Source organism: Phocoena sinus, chromosome 7 (genome assembly GCF_008692025.1).
Source record: "Phocoena sinus isolate mPhoSin1 chromosome 7, mPhoSin1.pri, whole genome shotgun sequence".
Lineage (NCBI taxonomy): Eukaryota > Metazoa > Chordata > Mammalia > Artiodactyla > Phocoenidae > Phocoena > Phocoena sinus.
Window position 1 is genome coordinate 61,650,387 of NC_045769.1, and position 22,939 is coordinate 61,673,325.

At 40.7% G+C, this 22,939-nt stretch overlaps 1 protein-coding gene across 4 annotated transcripts in view; it reads left to right on the plus strand.

Moving 5' to 3' along the window:
* The window catches only part of SLC25A12 (solute carrier family 25 member 12), a 113,431-nt gene extending 90,700 nt beyond the window's left edge, over nt 1-22,731 (plus strand). For 2 of the 4 annotated variants that reach the window (XM_032638014.1, XM_032638012.1), the window contains exons 14-18: nt 15,301-15,441; nt 17,269-17,407; nt 19,969-20,127; nt 20,237-20,327; nt 21,627-22,731. In XM_032638014.1, the coding sequence (XP_032493905.1) occupies nt 15,301-15,441; nt 17,269-17,407; nt 19,969-20,127; nt 20,237-20,327; nt 21,627-21,825 (729 nt within the window). In that variant the 3' untranslated portion in view covers nt 21,826-22,731. The remainder of the gene's footprint in view (nt 1-15,300; nt 15,442-17,268; nt 17,408-19,968; nt 20,128-20,236; nt 20,328-21,626) is intronic. The other 2 variants (XM_032638015.1, XM_032638013.1) reach the window with 1 other exon arrangement.
* The last annotated feature ends 208 nt before the right edge of the window (nt 22,732-22,939 follow it).

Below are 22,939 nucleotides of genomic sequence, written 5' to 3' on the forward strand. Positions count from 1 at the left end.
GTGACCTTTGCAGCTTTTAATTCAGAGAAGATTCCCTGAGGGTCAGAGAGAAAGGGTGCTCTGGATTCTCCTTCATAATATTTGTCAGCCTGGCACATACCTGGGTCCTCATCTTTCTGCAACCAAAGTTCTTATGGAAGAGGTAGCTTGGCGCACTCCCTTTGTGTGAGTGTGCGTGCGCGCGTGCGTGTGTACTTGTGTGCATTTGCCGCTATACCTGCACACATGCCCAAGTGCATTCTCAGGGAGAAAGCTCATGTCTTTGGCTAACCTTTTTCATGGAGGACAAATAATGGACATAGACTAAGACCTTTGCTTAGTTCTTACTGTTGTTTCTCCTCTTTACCCCAATTAGATGCTGTAAGTGTTTCTCTTCTAATGAAAGAACCATTGTGTATCATAAATATTCTTTTTCTCAGTGGTTTTAGTTTTAATTTGGTTAAGAAATTTCCTAACTCAGCTTTGCTGCAACACTGTGTACATTTGTCAGAAATCTTCCAAGTCATGCTCTCTGTGTTCCATGTAACTAATTATTTGTTTCCATTTGTAATATCTGGAGGTTTTTGCCCATGAACCTGACTTGTTCCCTTGTCTGACATGTGTCCTAAGTGGTTAAATTATAATCAGGTATTTGGTTCCTTTGTTCTTCCTAGGTATTGACCCTGTTTCTAGGTTTGAACTTTGGGAATTTCTCTTGAAGTGTGGGGTGCCTCGAGGTTGTGCTGACAGTCTGAATCTCTTCCTTAAGAGATTTATTTCTGGATGCTTTGACTCATTTCTGGACGCTTTGATGGATTGTCTAGCTGGAAATTGACAGCGTGAAAAATAGTCAGGTTGGGCTATAGCAGGATGATTAGGTTGTATGCACTTCTTCACCACAAACACTTTCTGCTTCCCTCTTTCCTCTACATCTCTTCATTTCAGGGAGGAAAGAAAATGTATAATTATTGAGTTTCTACTGACGAATTCGATCACACTACAGTATAAATGACTGTTAAAGCACAATCTGCTACTTCTCCCAAAAGTCTACATATTTCAACAGAGAATAACCTTAAACAAAAAGGATGAGTCTCTGCTGATAGAATATCAGGCACTGTGGAATATAGGAATACTCTTTTTGCTGAATGAAACATGGTAAGCAGCCACCAGATAAACACTAGGAAGAGTGGCTGCCCGTGAGGCTGATCAGGAGAACCCAACCCTCAGGATCCTGGGTACGGGTGGTGATAGAATGTGGAGTGTCCTGTGGGTGTTTGGCTGAATGCTGTCAGTGCCACCGGGTGAGAGGAGTACAGCTGTTCTTCCAGACATCACTCAATTTTAAAGATGTATTGGGTTGGCCAAAAAGTCCCTTCGGTTTTTAAGTAAAAATAAAAGACATGTTTTTCATTTTCACCAAGAACTTTATTGAACAACGAATTCACCCTTTTGTTCCACTACCTTCTGCCATTTTTCAGGCAACTTCATGGTTCCATCTTCCCAAAACTTCTATCTTTTTGCGCAAAGAACTGTTCCAGGTGCCTTTTACAGTCTTACAGAGAATTGAAATTTTTTCCATTAAGAGAATTTTATAAAGACCTAAATAAATGGAAATCTGAAGGTGCAATGTCTGGTGAATACGGCAGATGAATCAGAACTTCCCAGCCAAGCTGTACCAGTTTTTGCCTGGTCATCAAAGAAACATATGGTCTTGCGTTATCCTGTTGGAAGATTATGCCTTTTCTGTTGACTAATTCTAGATGCTTTTTGTCGAGTGCTGCTTTCAGTTGGTCTAATTGGGAGCAGTATTTGTTGCAATTAATCGTTTGGTTTTCCAGAAAGAGCTCATAATAGAGGACTCCCTTCCAATCCCACCATATACACAACATCACCTTCTTTGGATGAAGACTGGCCTTTGGTGTGACTGGTGGGTTCATTTCGCTTGCCCCACCATCTCTTGCATTCCACATTATTGTATAGTATCCACTTTTCATCACCCATCACAATTTGTGTTAAAAACGAACATTTTCATTATGTTTAAGTAGAGAACTGCATGCGGAAATACGGTCAAGAAGGTGTTTTCGCTTAACTTACGTGGAACCCAGACATCAAAGCAATTAACATAAACAAGCTGGTGCAAATGATTTTCAGTGCTTGATTTGGTTATTTTTAGTATGTTGGCTATCTCCTGCATGGTATAATGTTGATTGTTCTCAGTGTCTCGGTTTGATCTCTGTCCACTTCAACTGCTCTACCCAACCATGGAGCATCGTCCAGAGAGAAATCTCCAGCACGAAACTTTGCAAACCACTTTTGACACGTTCAATCAGTCACAGTACCTTCTCCATACACTGCACAAATCTTTTTTTTGCATTTCGGTTACGTTTTTACCTTTCTTGAAATAACAAATAAAGCATAATAGGCGGAAAATGTTGCTTTTTTTCTTCCATCTTCGCTATTAAAATGCCTACACAAAAATTCACCAATTTTGACAAGTCTTTTTTTAAATGCATGCTGATATGACAGCTGTCACATACAGTCTAACAAAATTATTTTGAATGAAGTTAAAGGCAACTAAGAGCTACTAGAGCCATCTTACGGAGAAAACTGAACAAACCTTTTTGCCAGCCGAATACCTAATATGTTGACCTAATGCAGATTAATTCAGAAGAAATGGCTCAAACTGAGCAGTTAGTATTGACTTTATAGCTTTTTTTTCCGTAGCAGAAGAATCAGCTAGGACTAGGGTCTTGAGTTCCCTACATATGGGAGGGAAATTCTACTGCTCTGAAAATGACTGTGCCATCCTTTAGGAAAAATGATGTACACTAACTAGATCATTGAGGTGACCAAGAAATGAAAATATCCAGTCCTTAAGCATTATGTGTTTTTTTGTTGTTTGTTTTATTTTGTGATCTGTTTTTAAAAGTATGTGATATTAGATATATGCAAAAGAGAACACATTATATAAACAAAAAGTTATAATAAAATGAGCATCCATGAGCCTACCACTCAACTTAACTACAGTATTACTATTATCATTGATGCTGGTTTTTGCTTTTACTGTAGCTCTAATCTGCTAGAATGCTAATGAGCGGTAGGGACTTTTCTTACTGGGCTGAACATTTTATAGGCATTCTGTCATTATTATTCCCAATTGGAGTTGAAGAAACTAAAACCTGAGAGAGATCTAGCACTTAGTGAATGGCAAAGGTGAGAGTCAAACCACTTTTGTCTCCAAATCTCTATTAACTCATATTTGGTATGTTTTCATTCATTCTTTCTTCCATTTATTCATTCTCATCCAACAAGTTGTCAAGGCTGAGAAGGATTTAGAGTTTCTTCCTGTGCAAGGAACTAGACTTAGGAAATATTTATATCTCATAGAAAAAGGGTAGTTCTGACCATTCTCACCAGATAAAACCTAATCTTATATCTAATCATATTCCACTGTGGTAATTTGAAAGTAGAATTCCTTATCGTGATTTGCTTCATTTCTACATGTCACCAAAGAAAATACGTGCTTATGATTATAATTCATTGTAATAATAGCTACCGTTTCTTGAGCCTCTTGGCACTGGACTGAACACTTTATAGGCATTATCTCATTATTCCCAGCTAGAGTCGAAGAAACTAAAAGCTCAGTGAAATCAAGCACTTAGTAAATGGAAAAATTGAGATTGAAACCATTTCTGTCTCTAATCTATATTCTTTCATACTTGGTTTATGTTTCCATTCATTCAGTCTTTCATTCATTCTCTCATTCATCGAATGCTTGCTATGTTTCAGGAAAAAATTTTAAAATAACAGCTTTATTGAGATAGAGTTCACATATCATACAATTCCCCACACTTAAAGTGTACAATTCAGCAGTTTTGAGTATATTCACAGAGCTGTGCAACTATCACCATAGTCAATTTTAGAACATTCTCATCCCCAAAAGAAACCTAGTACCCTTTAGCTATTGCCTTCCAATTTTCCCGCCCTCTCCCCATCAACTCGCAAACTTTCTGTCTTTATAGATTCACCATTTCTGGACATTTCATATAAATGGAATCAAACAATATATGGCCTTTTGTGTCTGGCTTCTTTCACTTAGTGTAACGTTTCAAGGTTTATTCACGTTGTAGTATGTATCAGTATTTCAGGCCTTTTTTATTGCTGAATAATATTTCGTTATACAGATAATACCACATTTTTTTAATCCATTCATCAGTTGTTGAACACGTGGGTTGTTTCCACCTTTTGGCTATTATGAATAATGCTGCTATGAACATTCATGTAAGAAGTTTTGTGGACATATGTTTTCATTTCTCTTGTGTATATACCTAGGAGTGGAATTGGTGGGTCATATGGTAACCCTAACTAGTATTTTGAGGAACTGCCAGATTGTTTTCCAAAGTGGCTGCACCATTTTACAATCCTACCAGCAATGTATGGGGGTTCTGATTTCTCCACATTCTTGCCAATGCTTATTATTATCTGTCTCTTCGTTATAGCCATCCTAGTGGTATGAAATGGTATCTTACTGTGATCTAATGACTGACAGTGTTGAGCATCTTTTCATGAATGTACTGGCATTTGTTTATCTTTGGAGAACAATCTATTCAGAATATTTGCCCATGTTTTAGCTGGGTTGTTCGTCTTTTATTATTGAATTGTAAGAGTTCTATATGTATTTAGGGTATTCTGTATACACACAAGAGTTCTGTATATATTTAGTGTACCCTACCAGATACGTGATTTGCAAATATTTTTCACTTTCTTGACTGTGTCCTTTGAAGAACTGGACTTTGATTTTAATGAAGTCCAACTTATCTATATTTTCTCTTGTTGCTTGTGCTTTTTGTGTCATATCTAAGAAGTCATTGCCTAATACAAGATCATGAAGATTTATACTTCTATTTTCTTCTGAGGGTTTTATAGTTTTAGATCTTACATTTAGGTCTTTGATCTTTCACACAAATTTTTAACCTTAATTTTTTCCGGTGTTTTGCTTTGAGCAGAGATATTACCAAATGAAAGTTTTCTTTTTCATTGTCAACATTTTGGTATATTTCCTCCTAATGCTTTTATAGATGTGCTTTTGTGCATGTATAGACATAAACACACACACACACACACACGCACGCACACACATTATATATATTTTTTAACATCTTTATTGGAGTATAGTTGCTTTACAATGTTGTTAGTTTCTGCTGTATAACAAAGTGAATCAGCTATACATATACATATATCCCCAAATCCCCTCCCTCTTGCGTCTCCCTCCCACCCTCCCTATCCCACCCCTCTAGGTGGTCACAAAGCACCGAGCTGATCTCCCTGTGCTATGCAGCTGCTTCCCACTAGCTATCTGTTTTACATTGGGTAGTGTATATATGTCAGTGCTACTCTCTCACTTTGTCCCAGTTTACCCTTACCCCTCCCTGTGTCCTCAAGTCCATTTTCTGCATCTGCGTCTTTATTCCTGTCCTGCCTCTACGTTCTTCAGAACCTTTTTTTTTAGATTCCATATATATGTGTTAGCATACGGTATTTGTTTCTCTCTTTTTGACTTAACTTCACTCTGTACGACAGACTCTAGGTCCATCCACCTCACTACAAGTAACTCAATTTCGTTTCTTTTTATGGCCGAGTAATATTCCATTGTATATATGTGCCACATCTTCCTTATCCATTCTTCTGTTGATGGACACTTAGGTTGCTTCCATGTCCTGGCTATTGTAAATAGTGCTGTGATGAACATTGTGGTACATATCTCTTTTTGAATTATGGTTTTCTCAGGGTATATACCCAGTAGTGGGATTGCTGGGTCATATGGTAGTTCTATTTTTAGTTTTCTAAGGAACCTTCCTACTGTTCTCCATAGTGGCTGTATCAATTTACATTCCCACCAACAGTGCAAGAGGGTTCCCTTTTCTCCACACCCTCTCCAGCATTTATTGTTTGTAGATTTTTTGATGATGGCCATTCTGACTGGTGTGAGGTGATACTTCATTGTGGTTTTGATTTGCATTTCTCTAATGATTAGTGATGTTGAGCAACCTTTCACACGTTTGTTGGCAGCCTGTATGTCTTCTTTGGAGGAATGTCTCTTTAGGTCTTCTGCCCATTTTTGGATTGGGTTGTTTGTTTTTTTGATATTGAGCTGCGTGAGCTGCTTGTAAATCTTGGAGATTAATCCTTTGTCAGTTGCTTGGTTTGCAAATATTTTCTTCCGTTCTGAGGGTTGTCTTTTCGTCTTGTTTATGGTTTCCTTTGCTGTGCAAAAGCTTTTAAGTTTCATTAGGTCCCATTTGTTTGTTTTTGTTTTTATTTCCATTTCTTTAGGAGGTGGGTCAAAAAGGATCTTGCTGTGATGTATGTCATAGAGTGTTCTGCCTATGTTTTCCTCTAAGAGTTTTATAGTGTCTGGCCTTACATTTAGGTCTTTAATCCATTTTGAGTTTATTTTTGGGTATGGTGTTAGGGACTGTTCTAATTTCATTCTTTTACATGGAGCTGTCCAGTTTTCCTGGCACCACTTACTGAAGAGACTGTCTTTTCTCCATTGTATATTCTTTCCTCCTTTATCATAGATAAGGTGACCATATGATGCACATTCTTTTTTAAACCAGATGGAAGTTTTGTTGGCTCTGACTTCCTGATTAGAAATGCAAGCAGCTCTCACTTTCTAAGGGCAGCAGAAAATCACAGTGGAGCTTCTCACTTTGGAAATAGATATAACCTTTGGGAACAGAATTATAAACAGAGTGTGCGTTTTCAAATTTTAAATCTTCATTGGGAACATTAACCAAACTTATTTTATATCTATATTAAAATCTTCTCAAAAAAGACTTAATAGTTCAGAATTTATGATTTAGATGTGATATGTTTTTTTGTTGTTGTTGTATCTTTAACTCGAACTTTAGATTAAATTTCTCCACCCTTCTTTAGGTGGGGATGAGATAAGAGTGTATGCATATGGGGCTTCCCTGGTGGCGCAGTGGTTGGGAGTCCGCCTGCCGATGCAGGGGACGCGGGTTCGTGCCCCGGTCCGGGAGGATCCCACGTGCCGCGGAGCAGCTAGGCCCGTGTGCCACGGCTACTGAGCCTGCGCGCCTAGAGCCCGCGTGCCACAATTACTGAAGCCCGTGCGCCTAGAGCCTGTGCTCGGGAACGAGAGAAGCCACAGCAATGAGAAGCCCGCGCACCTCAACGAAGAGTAGCCCCCCCCCGCTCACTGCAACTAGAGAAAGCCCGTGCGCAGCATAGAAGACCCAGTGCAGCCAAAAATAAATAAATAAAATAAATAAATAAAAGAATGATGCATCTTAAAAAAAAAAAAAAAAAAAAGAGTGTATGCATATGCATACAGTTACTCAGTAAATATCTGTTATGGATGCTTATGAGTAATGTATATGTAACAGTAGGTTTCAAATAATTTTTCTCATTGTTCTCACAGGTAAGCCGTTCTTGTCAGGCCATATGTTTTCATTTTTCTCTTAGAAAGTCTCCCTTTATATATGTATAAATGTATACATATATGTTACACATACATATATTACATGTCCATATCAGACATAAATATAATTGAGTGTTTAGGGCTTGCCTGGTGGCGCAGTGGTTAAGAATCCACCTGCCAATACAGGGGACATGGGTTTGAGTCCTGGTCCGGGAAGATCCCACATGCTGTGGAGCAACTAAGCCTGTGCACCACAACTACTGAGCCTGTGCTCTAGAGCCCATGAGCTGCATCTACTGAAGCCCACGTGCTCTAGAGCCCGTGCTCGACAACAAGAGAAGCCACCGCCATGAGAAGCCCGTGCACCGTAACAAAGAGTAGCCCCTGCTCGCCGCAACTAGAGAAAGCCCGCGGGTAGCAACGAAGACCCAACACAGCCAAAAATAATAAATGAAAATAAATAAATTGAGTGTTTAATTATGGTATCTGTTGTGTGCAGGAATAATATCAATACTTCGTTGTCAACTTAGAATTTTTCCAATTACCTTAACATGCACTGTTACCACCTCCTATAAAATGGGTAGATGAGAAACAGAGGGTCAGACAGGCTAACTCTCACCCCAAATCACACAGCTAATATACGCTGCAGTTTTCATGTACACCCAAATATTTTGATTTTAAAGAAAAGACCAACTCCTTTTGTTCTATGATGCTGTCTTAGGGAATCAAATCAAGGCCTTCTCCATGTGTCAAAGTAAATCTAGATGAGACCATTCAACTTTGTAGTGGCTTTTCTTTCTTTTTTAAAAATATTACATAGATATATATCATAGAAATTTAGCATATATCTGAATATATATACATATATATGTTATTTAGGTATAATTAATGTATTAAAAAAACTTAGCTGTCAGCTTAATGAGTTCTAACAATTGTATACATCCATGAAATCACCACTCAAGAGTGAGATAAAGAACATTTCACTCCAGAAAATTAATTCATGCCTCTTTCCAGTCAGTCATTCCTCCCCTCCCCCAGGCAGCCACTGTTCTGATTTCTGTCAACAGTTTTGTTCCTTCTTGGATTTCATATCAACAACTCGCACGAAATGCATTCTTTTATGGTCGGCCTCTTTTGCTTAACAGAGTGTTTTCAAGAGTCATCCTTGTTATTGTGTGGGTATCAGTATTGGGTTTTTTGTTTGTTTTTGATTTTACTGAGTATTATTCCATGGTATGAATTAACTGCAATTTGCTTGTCCATTCTTCTATTGATGGACATTTGGGTTGTTTCCAGTTTTTATCTATTATAAATAAGGTTGTTATAAACATTCTTGTACAAATATTTTTGTCAACATATGTTTTCAGTTTTCTTGGGTGACTAAGAGTAGACTAGGGTAGATGTATGTTCAGTTTAAAAGAAACTGCCTGTTGGTTCTTTGAAGTGGGTGGACCATTTTACAGTCTCATCAGCAGTGTACAAATATTCCAGTTACTCCACATCCTCAACAATGTTTGATATTTTTAGTCTTTGTTTTAGTCATTCTGCTTGGTGTGAAGTGATATCTTGCTGTGGTTTTAATTTGCATTTCCCTGATGACTAAAGATATTGAGCATCCTTTCATGTGTTTATTGGCTTTTTACATCTTTTTCAGTGAAGTATCTGTTCCAGTCTTCTGCCTATTTTTATTAGGTTATTCATATTTTGTTATTGATTTGTAGGAGTTCTTTATAAATCATGGATACAGTCCTTTGTCAGGTGTATGTGTTATGAATATTTTTCCCAGGCTGTGACTTGCCTATTAATTATCTTAATAGTCTCTGTGTTGGTTTTATAAAAGAAAAAGATGATACAGAGTTTTTTAGATACATTAATAAACCTAAGTGGGAAAAAACTTAATGTTTTTCTGAGTCAGCAAAGCAGAAAGTTTAAAAGTCTAAAGGAACTGACCTACATGTATTTTCTAATCATCTCTCTGGCTTTTATGTTGTTAAACTTAGCCAGAGCACTTACCTGACTGATCACATTACCTCTTTCAGGGAGTAGATACTTCTGAATGGATAAGTCATAAAACTCAAAATGTATTTATTGCTCAACAAAGGACTGATGTAACCCCATTATGCTGCAGGTGTTTTCAACCTGCGTAGCGCTCTTACCTTAGGTTAGTGCACAAGAACTCTGTGAGGTTGTTGGAATCTCTGTTGTCATATTAGGAAACCAAGGAATGGAAAGGTTATGACCTATCTAAAGTTACAAAGTTAACGACCATATAGGTCAACAGCCTTCCAAACCTGGAATCTTTCTACTCTTCTGTCTTTGGCCTATATGTGTACATGGGCACACACACACACCCATACCCATGCCCGTATAGGTGCAGCAAGAGGTCCACTTATTAGTTGGAGCATTTACTAATCCTGGGAGCCACAGTTGGTAGCTAGCTCCCTAAGCCATGTCTTTCTTGGCAAGCTGAGCTTGCACATCTCTTTAAAGAGCTGTTTGGAAATAGTTTCTCCCACTCCCATCCCCAGGAACCAGTGTGGTCTTAACTTTATGCTTGCATACTTACATGAACACACATACATATGCACACACGTTAAACGTCCATATATATTTATGTTATAGTTGCGTATCATCATGCTTTAACCTGAAATTTTATTTATCTTGTGTCTATTATTTCAGATCACTAGCTTTAATTGGTTAGATTTTTTTGATGTGCATATATGTGTATGTTGATAAGCCTTTTAAAAGTTTTGGATCCACAGATAACAAGTGCTAACTAGTTTTTAAAAATTCATTTAAAGTGTATGAATTACCAGGTTTACCATGGGGAAGAATGTGTGAGAGAGGACCTAGTCTGTAAAAAGAGCCATTGTTTCTAAGGCCAGTTCTGTTTCTTATTTGTGGTGCTCGTGGGGGGCTTGTTTCTTGTTTTTGAATAGTTAATACATTCATATGATTCAGAATTTAAAAGATATAATTGCATATGCTTTACAAATTCTTTCTCCTAGGTATTTATTTCTCCTTCCAGGGGAGCAACCAATGTTTTCATCTCTAAAGCTATTCTGGTTTTGATAAACTTAGGTAAATTTTGATACATTTGTAATCAATGGGTACCTAATACTTTATGTTCTGTTTATGTCACTTGGCATGATTTATTACCTAATCTTATTGCCTGATTAAGAGCATATAATTATTTCTACTTAACTGTTTACTTATGGGCATTTAAAATTTTTTTTTCTGTTTAATTTTATTGCTTTTTAAAATAGCAAACGTTAGCATATTTGTAAAAATACAGGTACTTTTTAAATTGAAAACTATATTTTTATTTCACAATTTAACATTTCTGAAATTCTGTATATTAAGTGATTATATTTACTGTAAGTAGTGTTTTTTCCCTGTGGAAAGCTGTTATTAAATTCATGGTATCACTTAATAATCAGTAGCATCTTAATATAGAGGAAAAATGATATTTTCCTGGTGTTTGTTTCTCAGAGGGGAAAAAGTTAAGGATGTGATAACATCATAATCCTCATTCTTTGTCACTACATTTCTTATCAGAGTGATTGAATTAATTGCAAATCTTATTCCCCCTGCCCCCTGTTCCCAGTTTAATATGTATGAGAGTGGTTAACCTCAGCGTTTAAAAAAGGACAATCTGAGGGGCCTCCCTGGTGGCGCAGTGGTTGAGAGTCCGCCTGCTGATTCAGGGGACACGGGTTCGTGCTTCGGTCCAGGAAGATCCCACATGCCACGGAGCGGCTGGGCCTGTGAGCAACGGCCGCTGAGCCTGCGCTTCCGGAGCCTGTGCTCCGCAACGGAGGCCCACACACCGCAAAAAAAAAAAGGACAATCTGTATTTGCCTTGTATGTTTTCCTTTAAGTGTTATAAAATATCCAAAGTTTTAGACAAATTAGATAGCAATCTTTATTACTCAGTGTTTCTGTATTACTGAAGTCAGGTTCAGCTGCTCGCCTCTTGAAAGCCAGTACTTGAGAGGCAAGTGTTGGTTGGAAAAGGAAAGTTTGCTTTAGGAGGCCGGCAGTCTGGGCAGAAGGCGGACTTGTGTCCAAAAACCAACTTCACAGATTCTGCTCAACCATGAAAGTTTTTAAAGGGTGAATCATTTGGGGGGGGGGGGTCAGAGTCTTCCTGACTGTGTACCTTTCTTCTGATTGGTTGGTGGTGAGATAACCAGGCAGTGTTCCAGGAATCCTGTGCTCAACCTGAAGTTACCGTCCTCCACCTGGGTAGGGGCCTTAGTTCCTGCAGAAGAACTCAAAGGTATTTTGTTATGTATATTCCTTGAGGAGGCACCAGGACCCGGCCCCATGGCTGCAGTATTGTTTCTTGACTGCTCCTGCTTTGTTTCTGTGTTCCCTCCCTTCCCTGAAAAGCAACTGTTTGAATCTGCCCTTTGGAACTAAGGGAAGGTCAAGGAGGCTGAATGAAGCCTATTTCCTACAAACTAGAAACAGGGGACCCAGAAAGGATTTTTACCTAGGAGTGCCCCATGGGGTCTTGTTCCATTTCATCTGGAATAATATTTGTCTACATATTCCCAGGTCTATCACAAAATTCTTAAAAATGATTATTAATTTTTAAAGTATATACAGACTATGAACTTGGTAGAAATTTTCTCCTTCAGTCATAGTAGAGTACATAGGTGTGAAACAAACTCACGGTGTGTGCCTTGATCATAGTGTCATTGTTTACACACTCATTTGTCATATTTCATATATATATATATATATATATATGTATGTTTAGTTTTGTGGTTGTTTCCAGTGCGTTGCTGGGACTTAGTATACGTGCTGGGTAACAGATCTTCAAAGCGTGCAGTGGTTAATGTGTTTGTGTGTCCTTCTTTTAGTTGTGTACTGTTCTAATTGAAAGCCTATTACATGTACCTGTAGAAAGAAATTTGAAGAGTTGTTAAAGAAATACAAACCTCAGTAACCTGACAGTTATTTCCAGAAGGGTCTGTGAGAGAGCGAGGAGGAGGGAGCTGTGGCTGGGGGGAGCGCTAGTTGGAGTATTCCTGCTCTGCAGGATGTTATAGTTCACTAATGGTTAAAAACATGAAAGAACCTTGTGTTTATTTAAACATAACGTCCATGTTTAATGAGTAGCGCCCAGGGGTTGACATCATCTGGTGGTGGCAGATTTGGGGGATTATAATAAAAATTGGTTCTTTTTTAAATTTAATCTGCTTTAGTTTAGAACATAAAGCGCATTTCCCCAAAGATAGCCTTTGCAACAATTATTTAAACAAGAGATTTCAGGGAAGTAGTAAACTTTTTCGATTGGTTTGGTCTTTAATGCTAGCTACGGGGAGCAATTACTTGGATTATCATTTTGACATAATTTTTCACCCAGCAATCCTTTTGAAAGTATTGTTTGCTTCGATTGAAACATTGAAATACTTCCTCCTGCCGGCAGTGCCCTAGATTAAAAGAGAGAGAGAAACACAGGCAGACCAACATGTAAAATTGGGTCAGTCGTCATTCAGGGGCCTGTGTGCCAGTGGTCTGGATTGTGTCGAATTGGGAGTCGCAGGAAGTCCACAGAGAGCAAATTGCTGCACCCTCTGTGCTTGGTGGACAAAAAGAGGATTAGAGCCCTGAGGAATCCAAGACAGTAAGTGTCTCGCAAAGAAGAAAGGAATCTTTTGTCACTGTTGGCAGTTGTGGATGTTGATAGGAATAAGGGATCAGAATTGGAACAAGAGTATTTAGTTGGTTTATAGCCCCTGGCCAGTTAGGAGAATGGGCTGGGACTTGTTGCTCCCCCTTGGAAAAGGGGGTCTGGGAGGGCTGTGGGTTTTAGAAAAAATGAACAGGAGTGTGGGTGAAGGTAGAGTACTGAGGTGGCATTGAATGTTGCTTGTGAGTATTTTTTTTTAATATAACTTATTTTAATTTTTACTTTTTTTTTTTTTTTTTTTGGCGGTACACGGGCCCCTCACTGTTGTGGCCTCTCCCGTTGCGGAGCACAGGCGCCGGATGCACAGGCTCAGTGGCCATGGCTCATGGGCCCAGCCGCTCTGCGGTATGTGGGATCTTCCCGGACCAGGGCACGAACCTGCGTCCCCTGAATCAGCAGGCGGACTCTCAACCACTGCGCCACCAGGGAAGCCCCATTGTTTTATTAATTTTTATAAATTTATTTTATTTATTTTTGGCTGCGTTGGGTTTTCATTGCCACACATGGGCTTTCTCTAGTTGCGGTGAGCATGGGCTGCTCTTCGTTGTGGTGCACAGGCTTCTCATTGCGGTGGTTTCTCTTGTTGCGGAGCACGGGCTTTAGGCGTGCGGGCTTTAGTAGTTGCGGCACGCAGGCTCAGTAGTTGTGGCGCACGGGCTCAGTTGCTCCGCGGCATGTAGGATCTTCCTGGACCAGGGCTCGAACCCGTGTCCCCTGCATTGGCAGGTGGATTCTTTTTTTTTTTTTTTTTTTTTGCGGTACGCGGGCCTCTCACTGTTGTGGCCTCTCCCGTTGTGGAGCACAGGCTCCGGAAGCGCAGGCTCAGCGGCCATGGCTCACGGACCCAGCCGCTCCACGGCATATGGGATCTTCCCGGACCAGGGCACGAACCTGCGTCCCCTGCATCAGCAGGCGGACTCTCAATCACTGCGCCACCAGGGAAGCCCGGCAGGTGGATTCTTAACCACTCTGCCACCAGGGAAGCCCCTGCTTGTGAGTTCTATGGGTGTTGTTTGTAGTCCACCCATACCTGTGGAATTAGAATCACCAGTGAGGTATCTGTTTCCTGTTTCACATGTGACATGCTATTACAGTGAAGTTATGATTATATAATGTAATATGATTATACGAATGTGGTTCTGATTATATAATGTAAACAGCTACACTTGAGATGAAGATGTGGAAATGAGATTTTTTTCAATTCATGAATGGAGATGTATATATATATTTTTAAATTTTTATTTATTTTTATATATCCATATGTACACACATACACAAACACTTTTTTCCTTTCTCACAGAAACCAAAAAAGGAGTTGGTAGCAGTTTTGTTACACATTTCCCCACCACCACTAGTTAACAGATTTCAGGTGCAAATACACTTTCATTAGCCAAATTCAATTATCTCTGTCAGTCACCCACCACTAGAGAGTGTGGAGTGTGGCTTTGATTTGCCCTGTTGTTCTCATGGTAACTAGATGTTCTATTTTCCAGCTCTGTCTTTGAACAGTGTTTCTGGATTGGTCTTGAAATGATACTGCAATTGTCCTTCCAAATTATCTTCTTTTGTGTGGGTGTAGTTGTAGATCTGTCTCAGAGTTTTGTTCAGGATAGTACATTTTAGAATTTGAACTAGAGGAGACTTTCCCCTTTGACTTAAGCCACCTCTGTGGGGCAGAAACACCTCTGTGTTAATTGCTCTGCAGTCCAGTGAAGCAGAAGCAGGTGGTCGAGCTAAGGAGAATGCTTGCTAAGAAGAGGAAAGAAACTGTTGTAGATCCGAATTTTAGCTCCAGCGTGGTAAAAGATACCAATCAATCTTCTACCATCTCTTTCCCTTTCATTGGCTCTCGTGCTGCCACATCTGGCTTCACTTTTGTTTTCCAAATGAGTTTATTAGTTTTGCCATTTTGCATATGGCCGGGTTAACCCTGGAAAGACTGCTCTGGGAAACACTCTTGACATTTCAAATAGAAACAAAGCTTGAGACAGAGTTTCGGGCCATCCCTGTGAGCCCCTCTAGCATAGGCCAAAGCATCGGACTCTCATTCCCCCCGTGAAGAGGGAAGCGTAAAGTGGTACAATGTGGAGGCATCTCTGGATTTTTCTTGCCTGTACTTCCGGTGGGGCTGATTTGGAAATCTGCTCTATCTCTCCTTTCTTGCCTGCAGGCTGGTGGCTCTCAGGTCATCTTTACTAACCCTCTGGAGATAGTCAAGATTCGCCTGCAGGTAGCTGGAGAGATCACCACAGGACCCAGGGTCAGTGCCCTGAATGTGCTCCGGGACCTGGGACTCTTTGGTCTGTATAAGGTGAGTAGATTCCCTTGGGTTATCTCAGTAGAGAGGTTGTAATGTACTCAATAGAAATGTGAAAAAATGTGGAACCAGACTTCTCCCCCGCCAAATGGAAAAGGAATCTTGTCCAGCAGGGTGGTCCCTGGAGTAGAAAATCAAACAAAAAGGAAAAACCAGGACACTTCTATTAGAGGCATTGGGATATACAAACACGCTCTCCTGTTGTCATCTTCAGGCATTTATGAAGCTGCCAGCAGGGAGGCCAGCCCTGCAGACTAGCTGGCTGCAGGCTCACAGCCTTTTATTTGACGGTGGGTTTGGGAAGTTTCTTTGGTGTTCTTTTTGGGCTGGTTTAGGACTTCAAAATAGTCTTAGGTTTATTTTGAGTCTGAGTTATCTCTATTGTTATCTTCCCAGTAGGAGCTTCTCTTTGTCTTAATAATTTGACCACAGTGAAACAGTAGTAGAGTTTGGTAGGATTCAGGTCTTCAAGAAGTTAAGTGGTGGGATTTGTCAATAATGAATTCCATTTAAAAACACAAAACCAAACCAAACCAGGGTGTACTGTACTTTAGCAAAACGCCAGTCAACAGATTCCTTCCCCACAGGTGTACTTACTCCCATCATTACACATCAGATGTAATGGAGCAGAAGCTATTATTTTTCTTAAACAAGGAAGAATATTTCTTTCTATTCTTTTGCCTGGTATAAAGGGGGTATACGTAAATTTAGCTTTTATAGACAACTGTGTTTCCACAGCATCTGATTTATTTATAGATCCATCACAGTAGAAATGTGTAAATTGGCTTCTGTAGCTACAAATTGGAAATTAGAAATTCTCTAGATTAGAATCACACAGCTACAAGGCTCTTAGGAGACCAGTAAACCAATAATGCCTATCCTGAGAGAGTTTTGTACATATTCCCTCCCCTCCGCCCCCAACTTCCATCCTTTTTGGAATTCCCTTTGAGAGCTGATTTTATTAAAGTTGTTTCTCTCTGTATCATCTTTCAGAGAGTCCCAGGAATTTTTTTTTTTAATGTTTGAGTTTGTCTTTTAAAAACAGAGCCATCGGGGAAACAAGTACCAAAGATGGAGTTTTTGCCTGGCTAGCTAAAGCCTGGGGAGTAGAATAGTGGGGTTGAGGAAGGTGTTCATTGCCACCTCAGTCACTGAGACAAGCTGTACCTGGCTGGATTTCTACTCCTAGGGAAATTTCCTGCTAAAATATTTTGTCTGGGTTTCCCCCGTCCTCTGCTATTTAGGACATGGGGAATGAGGAGGGAAGATTGGTGGTTTCTTTTTCCCCTTCCCTAAAATAGTCACTTTCCTTTTCCACTGCTCCTGTCCATAGCTTCTTACCTGGTACTTCAGGGACTCAAAGCTGAGGTGGGTTGAATTGGTAATTTGTTAGTTTTGGGGGCTGCCTTTGCTGGTTGCTTTGAAATCAAGCTATTAATATTGGGTTTCTAAGTCTGTTCCCACCCACACGCCCTCCCCCGGCACTCACCAAAGCCAAACAGAACAAGCAGCCTAGAGATTTGAGCATGAATTTTTATTAACCTTAAAATCTGAATCTATACTGGAAATGCCAGAAAATTCTTAGTTGTCAGAATACCATCATTACCCAGTTAACTCTAGGACTCCTGGGTCCACCAGTGTTTCTCAAACTTTGAGCCGTGTCTCTCTACTTCCCTGTGCCCGGCTGGTTCTTCCGTTTCCCTTCCACATCAGTCCCAAAGCTGTTTGAGGGACATCTCAGGCTTGTCACCCTGGATCCCTGGTGGGCATTCACACCTTGTTTACACAACTGTTTTGCACTGTTTCCTCACTGTGTGACAGGGTGCCAAAGCGTGCTTCCTCCGAGACATTCCCTTCTCTGCAATCTATTTTCCTGTTTATGCTCACTGCAAACTACTTCTGGCTGATGAAAACGGACACGTGGGAGGTATATATCTCCTTGCAGCTGGAGCCATGGCAGGTAACTACAATTTTTTTTCAAACCAAAAGAGTCCCCGCCTCCCCCTACATTCTCTTTAGGAAGTACAGAATCTGTATGTGCTTCCCCCCTTTATTTCTGGAAAGGTTATTGTTTGTATCTGACTTAGTTTAAATATGATCGATTTTTCTCCTTTGCGAGGTGTGCTGTAATTCTGATGAGAGTTAATTACATTTGCATAATGTGGATAAACAGCTTAATGCAGCTTAGCAACTTAGAGCCAAATTAGCTCTGCCCATCTCAATTGGGCTTTCATCAGTAACATGTTCCTTAGCCTCCTCTACCCCTGAAACCTTGGGTGCAGCCAAGCTAAGCATTAAGGTGGAAAAATTCTTCATCAAACCAGTTGCTTTGTTGTACCTCACCCTGACGCACAGGTCTAAGCATGCTCTCACTTTCTAATTCTGTATATTGGAATCAACACGATTTGGCTCAAAATCGAGTTTGCTTCAGGAAGCTGTTCCTGTTCCTTCTGCCATCGTCCTCATCAGACCAAAGTGAGCCGTACTTCCCCAGCACACACCTTGCACTCCGTTGGCATCTCTTCTCTGTCGCTTAACACTTTTTGTCTTTTATTAATGGTTGTTTGCATAAGTTTTACCCCCTGTACTGGACTGGAAGCTCCTTGAGGGCAGGGGTTTCATTCTTGCCTTCCCTACGTGGCCAACATAGTAATAATAGGAGCTCAGTAAATGTTAACGGAACGAATGAAAATCCTCATCTGGTCTAAGATACCGGATTTAAGCACAGAAGAGATTCCATCTGAAAGAGGAGCCCAACAAGTGCAGGAAGGTACTAAGACACTTCCTCCTGATCTCATGCGCCAGCCTTCCTCTTGAGCTGTGAGGGAGCTGACTCGGGATGGAAGGGGAGGACCAGGCGTCCTTTGTTGCACCAGCCCTCGGATGTGACAGAAGAAGGAAAGGGCGCATGTTTGCTCCCCGTTACAGCTGGTCAGGGAGAGAAACGGGCAAGGTGAATGAGCACAAGCCCAGGGCTGTCCCCAGGTGCTTAGGGTGGCTCTTACCACTTGGCTCCTGGCACTGCTGTGTGGCTCACTGGGCACCTTCTCCTCTGGTTTGCTGGCTAAGCACAGCAGGATAGCCCGAGCACTCCCTGGAGTGTGGTGTGTGGCAGGAGCCCTTGCTTCCAGGGATGTCGGGTGGGCATGTTACTCTTCTCATCCACAATGATAGGGAATGACTTGTGATGATCAAGAAACTCTCCCAGGGAGCCTTGAGCCCTTATTTGGGACAGTCACTTGCAGTTATAAGTTGAAAGCCAGTAAAGCTGCCTGCTCAGTCTTGGCACCGAGTGTTCATCCAATTCCTTTTGGGTGTTCACCAAAGCCTCCCCATTTTAAGTGAGGGCCAGCAAATCTTCCCCCCAGTCTTTTCTCTCTGCTGTCCAGGCAGCAGCAAAGAACAGTCTTATCATGGACAGGCGTTTTGCCAGTGGTTGACGGAACCAAGTAAACATTTTCATGGAACTGTCAGCACCAGCTTCTTGCCCACAGACATTCGATGTCAGTTTTCAGAATGAGAGATGAATTGTTCTAATTTTTACCTGTAAAGCTTTGCTGGCAGGCACTGAGAACATTCAGAATTCAGAACATTCCAAAGGCGGCAGTTTACCTAGTTCTGTCTGAACAATGTAGAGGGCTCTGCGGGGGGGATGTTTGCCTCATCTCTAACAGAACCCCCCCCCCCCCGCCCCCGCCAGATTCACGGCCCCATCTGCCTAGTGACCATTCGGTGATATTCAGGCCAAATTGAATTTCTTCCCTCTGAGGAAGATTATCTTGCTCCTTTGTTCCCTGTTTTGTTTTATAAGTGAAAGGTGTGGTTGTGAAATCCATCTCGTGTGTCCTGCTGCTGCTGAATCTTAACATGGCCCCGGGGAGCTGGGGCACAGGGGACGGATGACAAGGCCTTTTCATGATCAGTTCCCTTACGTTCCTTAACTGCCTGCCTGGCCTCCTCTGCTTTAGTTGTAATGACTTCTGTCATGTAAGCATGTCTGAAAAGGGCACAGTGAGCTCTAAAGTTAGCCCCTCAAACGGGTGAGTGGATATATGAGTGCTGATATTCACCTTGCACAGTAAGGTGACAGGAATCAGCAAAAAACACTACAGCTTGGTATCAGATATATTTAGCAGCTCATTAAATTGGCATTATCCTCATTTCTTCTATTATGTATGAAAATACTGTATCTTATTTAAGAAAAGAAAGGAGGTAAAATAATTGAAACCTAAAGAACACTTGGGGATTGTCCTAGTAATATTGCTGCATTTTTCTCCTCTCACAGTTCTTCGGGATCATGCAATATAGAGTGATTTTCCTAATTCAGAAAGAAAAAAAAAGAGCTTTGCCCTGACCCCATTGAAGTAGCTAATAGGCTTATAGATCCTTTTTCCATTAGCACCCAGGTATCTATTTAAGAAGCTTCTAGTTAAAGCTGCTAATTGTATTGTTAGTTTTAGCAGTATGTCTCTCCTTTGTTAAGGCACTTTGGATGAATTAAATGTGCCTTTCTCCCGAAAGGTGTGCCTGCCGCTTCTCTGGTGACCCCTGCTGATGTCATCAAGACAAGACTGCAGGTGGCCGCCCGCGCTGGCCAAACGACCTACAGTGGTGTCATCGACTGTTTCAGGAAGATACTCCGGGAAGAAGGGCCCTCTGCATTTTGGAAAGGGACTGCAGGTAGGGGCTGGGGCCATGTGGAAAGGCTGGCATTGGGGTCATGGTCCCATTACTGGTTGTCTTTGCCGTAGTCATCCTGCTGTTAACTGCCCCAGTCTTTCTCTTTCAGCTCGAGTGTTTCGATCCTCTCCCCAGTTTGGCGTTACTTTGGTCACCTATGAACTTCTCCAGCGGTGGTTTTACATTGATTTTGGAGGCCTGTAAGTGCAGCTTTTCAACTCCCTTATAAAGAAAGCACCAAAACCCAAAACAGGTCTTTGTTCAGCCTACTAAGGCAGTTTTGGAACAGAAACTGACAGGACAGAGGATCCTGCAGGACCAACACATTTAAAACAGACAGTGGACTTGAGAAGCTTCAGTGTCGGAGGAGTAAGACCTTGGCAGGGTGACATCATACAAGTATTAAGCAGTTACTTGGGGAAAGTTTAGGGAGGCAGCAAATTAAAATGTAACGTGAATAACTGTCTTCTACGTGTAGGCAGATACTGAGCTTCATGGATTTAGCTCCTTATTTGGATTTTATTATATATGGCCTTTTCTCCAGAAGTAATATAAATTTGTATTAGTTACACTTTTGTAAACTTTCTAAGACTCAGTCAAGCCCTTTCACACCCCCAAGATTTCATTATTCACCATAATTTATTATTAGATAGGTATAGACATTCTTAGAACTGATTTACTGCAAAAAAAAAAAAAAAATTCAAAGAGAGCTTATGCCCATGGACAAAATCACTGGTGACATTTAGGCCAGAAATTGGGCCTTTTGAAGCTTAGTACTTGAAGCTTGTGCTGTGGACAAGAGGAATCACTTGAATTTGCTGGCGAAGGTTTTACCCAAAGGAAGCAATTACCAGCTTTTCAGCAGAAGATCAAATTCTGTATCTGAGTCTTTTCCTCATAAACCTGTGAACCCCTTTCCTGCTCAGAAGCCAAGTAGGGAATTAGCTGTTGAACCAAGAATTAGAGGGACTTAACACAAGGAAAGTAAGAACAGCAGTCTCACGATTCCAGGCTTTTCTATACTTTTACATCCTGGAAAAGTAAGAATTATATCTATTTCTCTTTAAGTAATTTTAGTAATAACCTTCGTGAGTCTATTACCTTAAAAGTTAGCTTTTAAAATTATGTCAAAATAAAAGAAAGATGTACATTTTCTATGATTAATTTATGCTTAGTGTAAAAAAATTGGGAAAACAGAAAAAAGAGAAAATCATCCGTATTCCTACTTCCCAGAGTGGTGATGTTTGAGTGTATTTTTTCTGGTCTCTTTTCTGTGGATCTATATATGTATATGAAATTGAGGCCATTTCTCTTAATCAAATATGTGAATGTGTTGCTTTCAAAGTAGCTATAAATAATGACTAATGCAGCATAAATGACAAGGAACTCATTGGACAGACACTCTTCTTTGAGGCACGTGGGTCAGATTGAAAGTGTTCAGTAGTTTTCCATCTTTATCAGTCTCGAGCCCACTAACCATTGGCTTTCCCTATCAACAGCAAACCCTCTGGCTCAGAACCAACACCTAAGTCGCGCATCGCAGACCTTCCTCCTGCCAACCCCGACCACATCGGCGGATACAGACTCGCCACGGCCACTTTTGCTGGCATTGAAAACAAGTTTGGCCTTTATCTCCCCAAATTTAAACCTCCTAGTGTTGCTGTGGCTCAGCCAAAGGTGGCGGCGGCAGCTCAGTGATGAGACAACCATCGAGTGCGGCAAAGTGGCGCCCTAGAGAGAGAGGCCTAGGAGAGCAGCCCCGTAACGCATCCAGTCAGCTGCATGGTGCTGACTGAGCTGAGGGGTCAAACTATTCTTTCTATATGACATATACATATATTTGTTTATAAACTAATCATTTGCCCAGGAAAAAAAAAATACAACGCAGTTTGATTCTTTAGTTTTCTGTGTTGAAATGTTTTCTAAGCCTTGGCATGAGTTACTGTCCTAGACTGCTTCGCACAGCTTGCACTTATAGTGACTGTACATATTGTACATCTTTGTACAGAGACATCTTGGCACCTCATCCCGACAAATCACATTTATAGAATGTAATGCAGTTCTGAGTGGCTTGAAATGTACAGAATGTTTTGAAAGTGCTTTATTAAGAATTACACGAAAATAAATGTATTAAAATTAAATTCATTCTCTTATTGGTGACTTACGGAAATAAAGCATTCAGTATTGGATGTATTTAATTCCTAGCTTGTTTTCCCTTCTGGAATAAAAAGGTATTTGCTGATAAGAGGCATAATGAGACAAAGTGCTGAGACCATTGAAGAAGAGACCCTTTGGAACAGATGCATGCCAGTGGATGCCGGAGGACCAGGTTAATGACTTGTGTGTGTGCTGATATGTTTCTATTTATATTTCACGTGTGTATAGATTCTCCTCTGTTCATCAATCAAAAGGCATTTCCTAGACAGCTCCTCTCCTGCCAGTGTGCATATGGAAACAGGGATGTCTCCAGCATTACTGGCTTAGTTTTGCCTTCCTCTGACACAGCAAGGCAAGGGCCTAGCTTTCAAAAGAGTAAAGAATACTTTGGCAATTTTCATTCATATGGATATGATTCCAATCAAAAATAAAATGCACACCAAAATGTATGCATGGAGTTGGATTTTCCTTCATAAAGGTGCCGATAGTACTTTTTATTTTGACTCATTACCGATTCCCAATAACTAATGGTCAGGTTTCCCTCTTTCCCACTTTTATAGGAAATCATTTGATTTGGAAAGGGCTGTGGTGGAGTGAGAGGAGTGCAGAAGAAAGAGAAAAGCTCTATCTCATAATTTGGTGGGGTCTAGGCTCT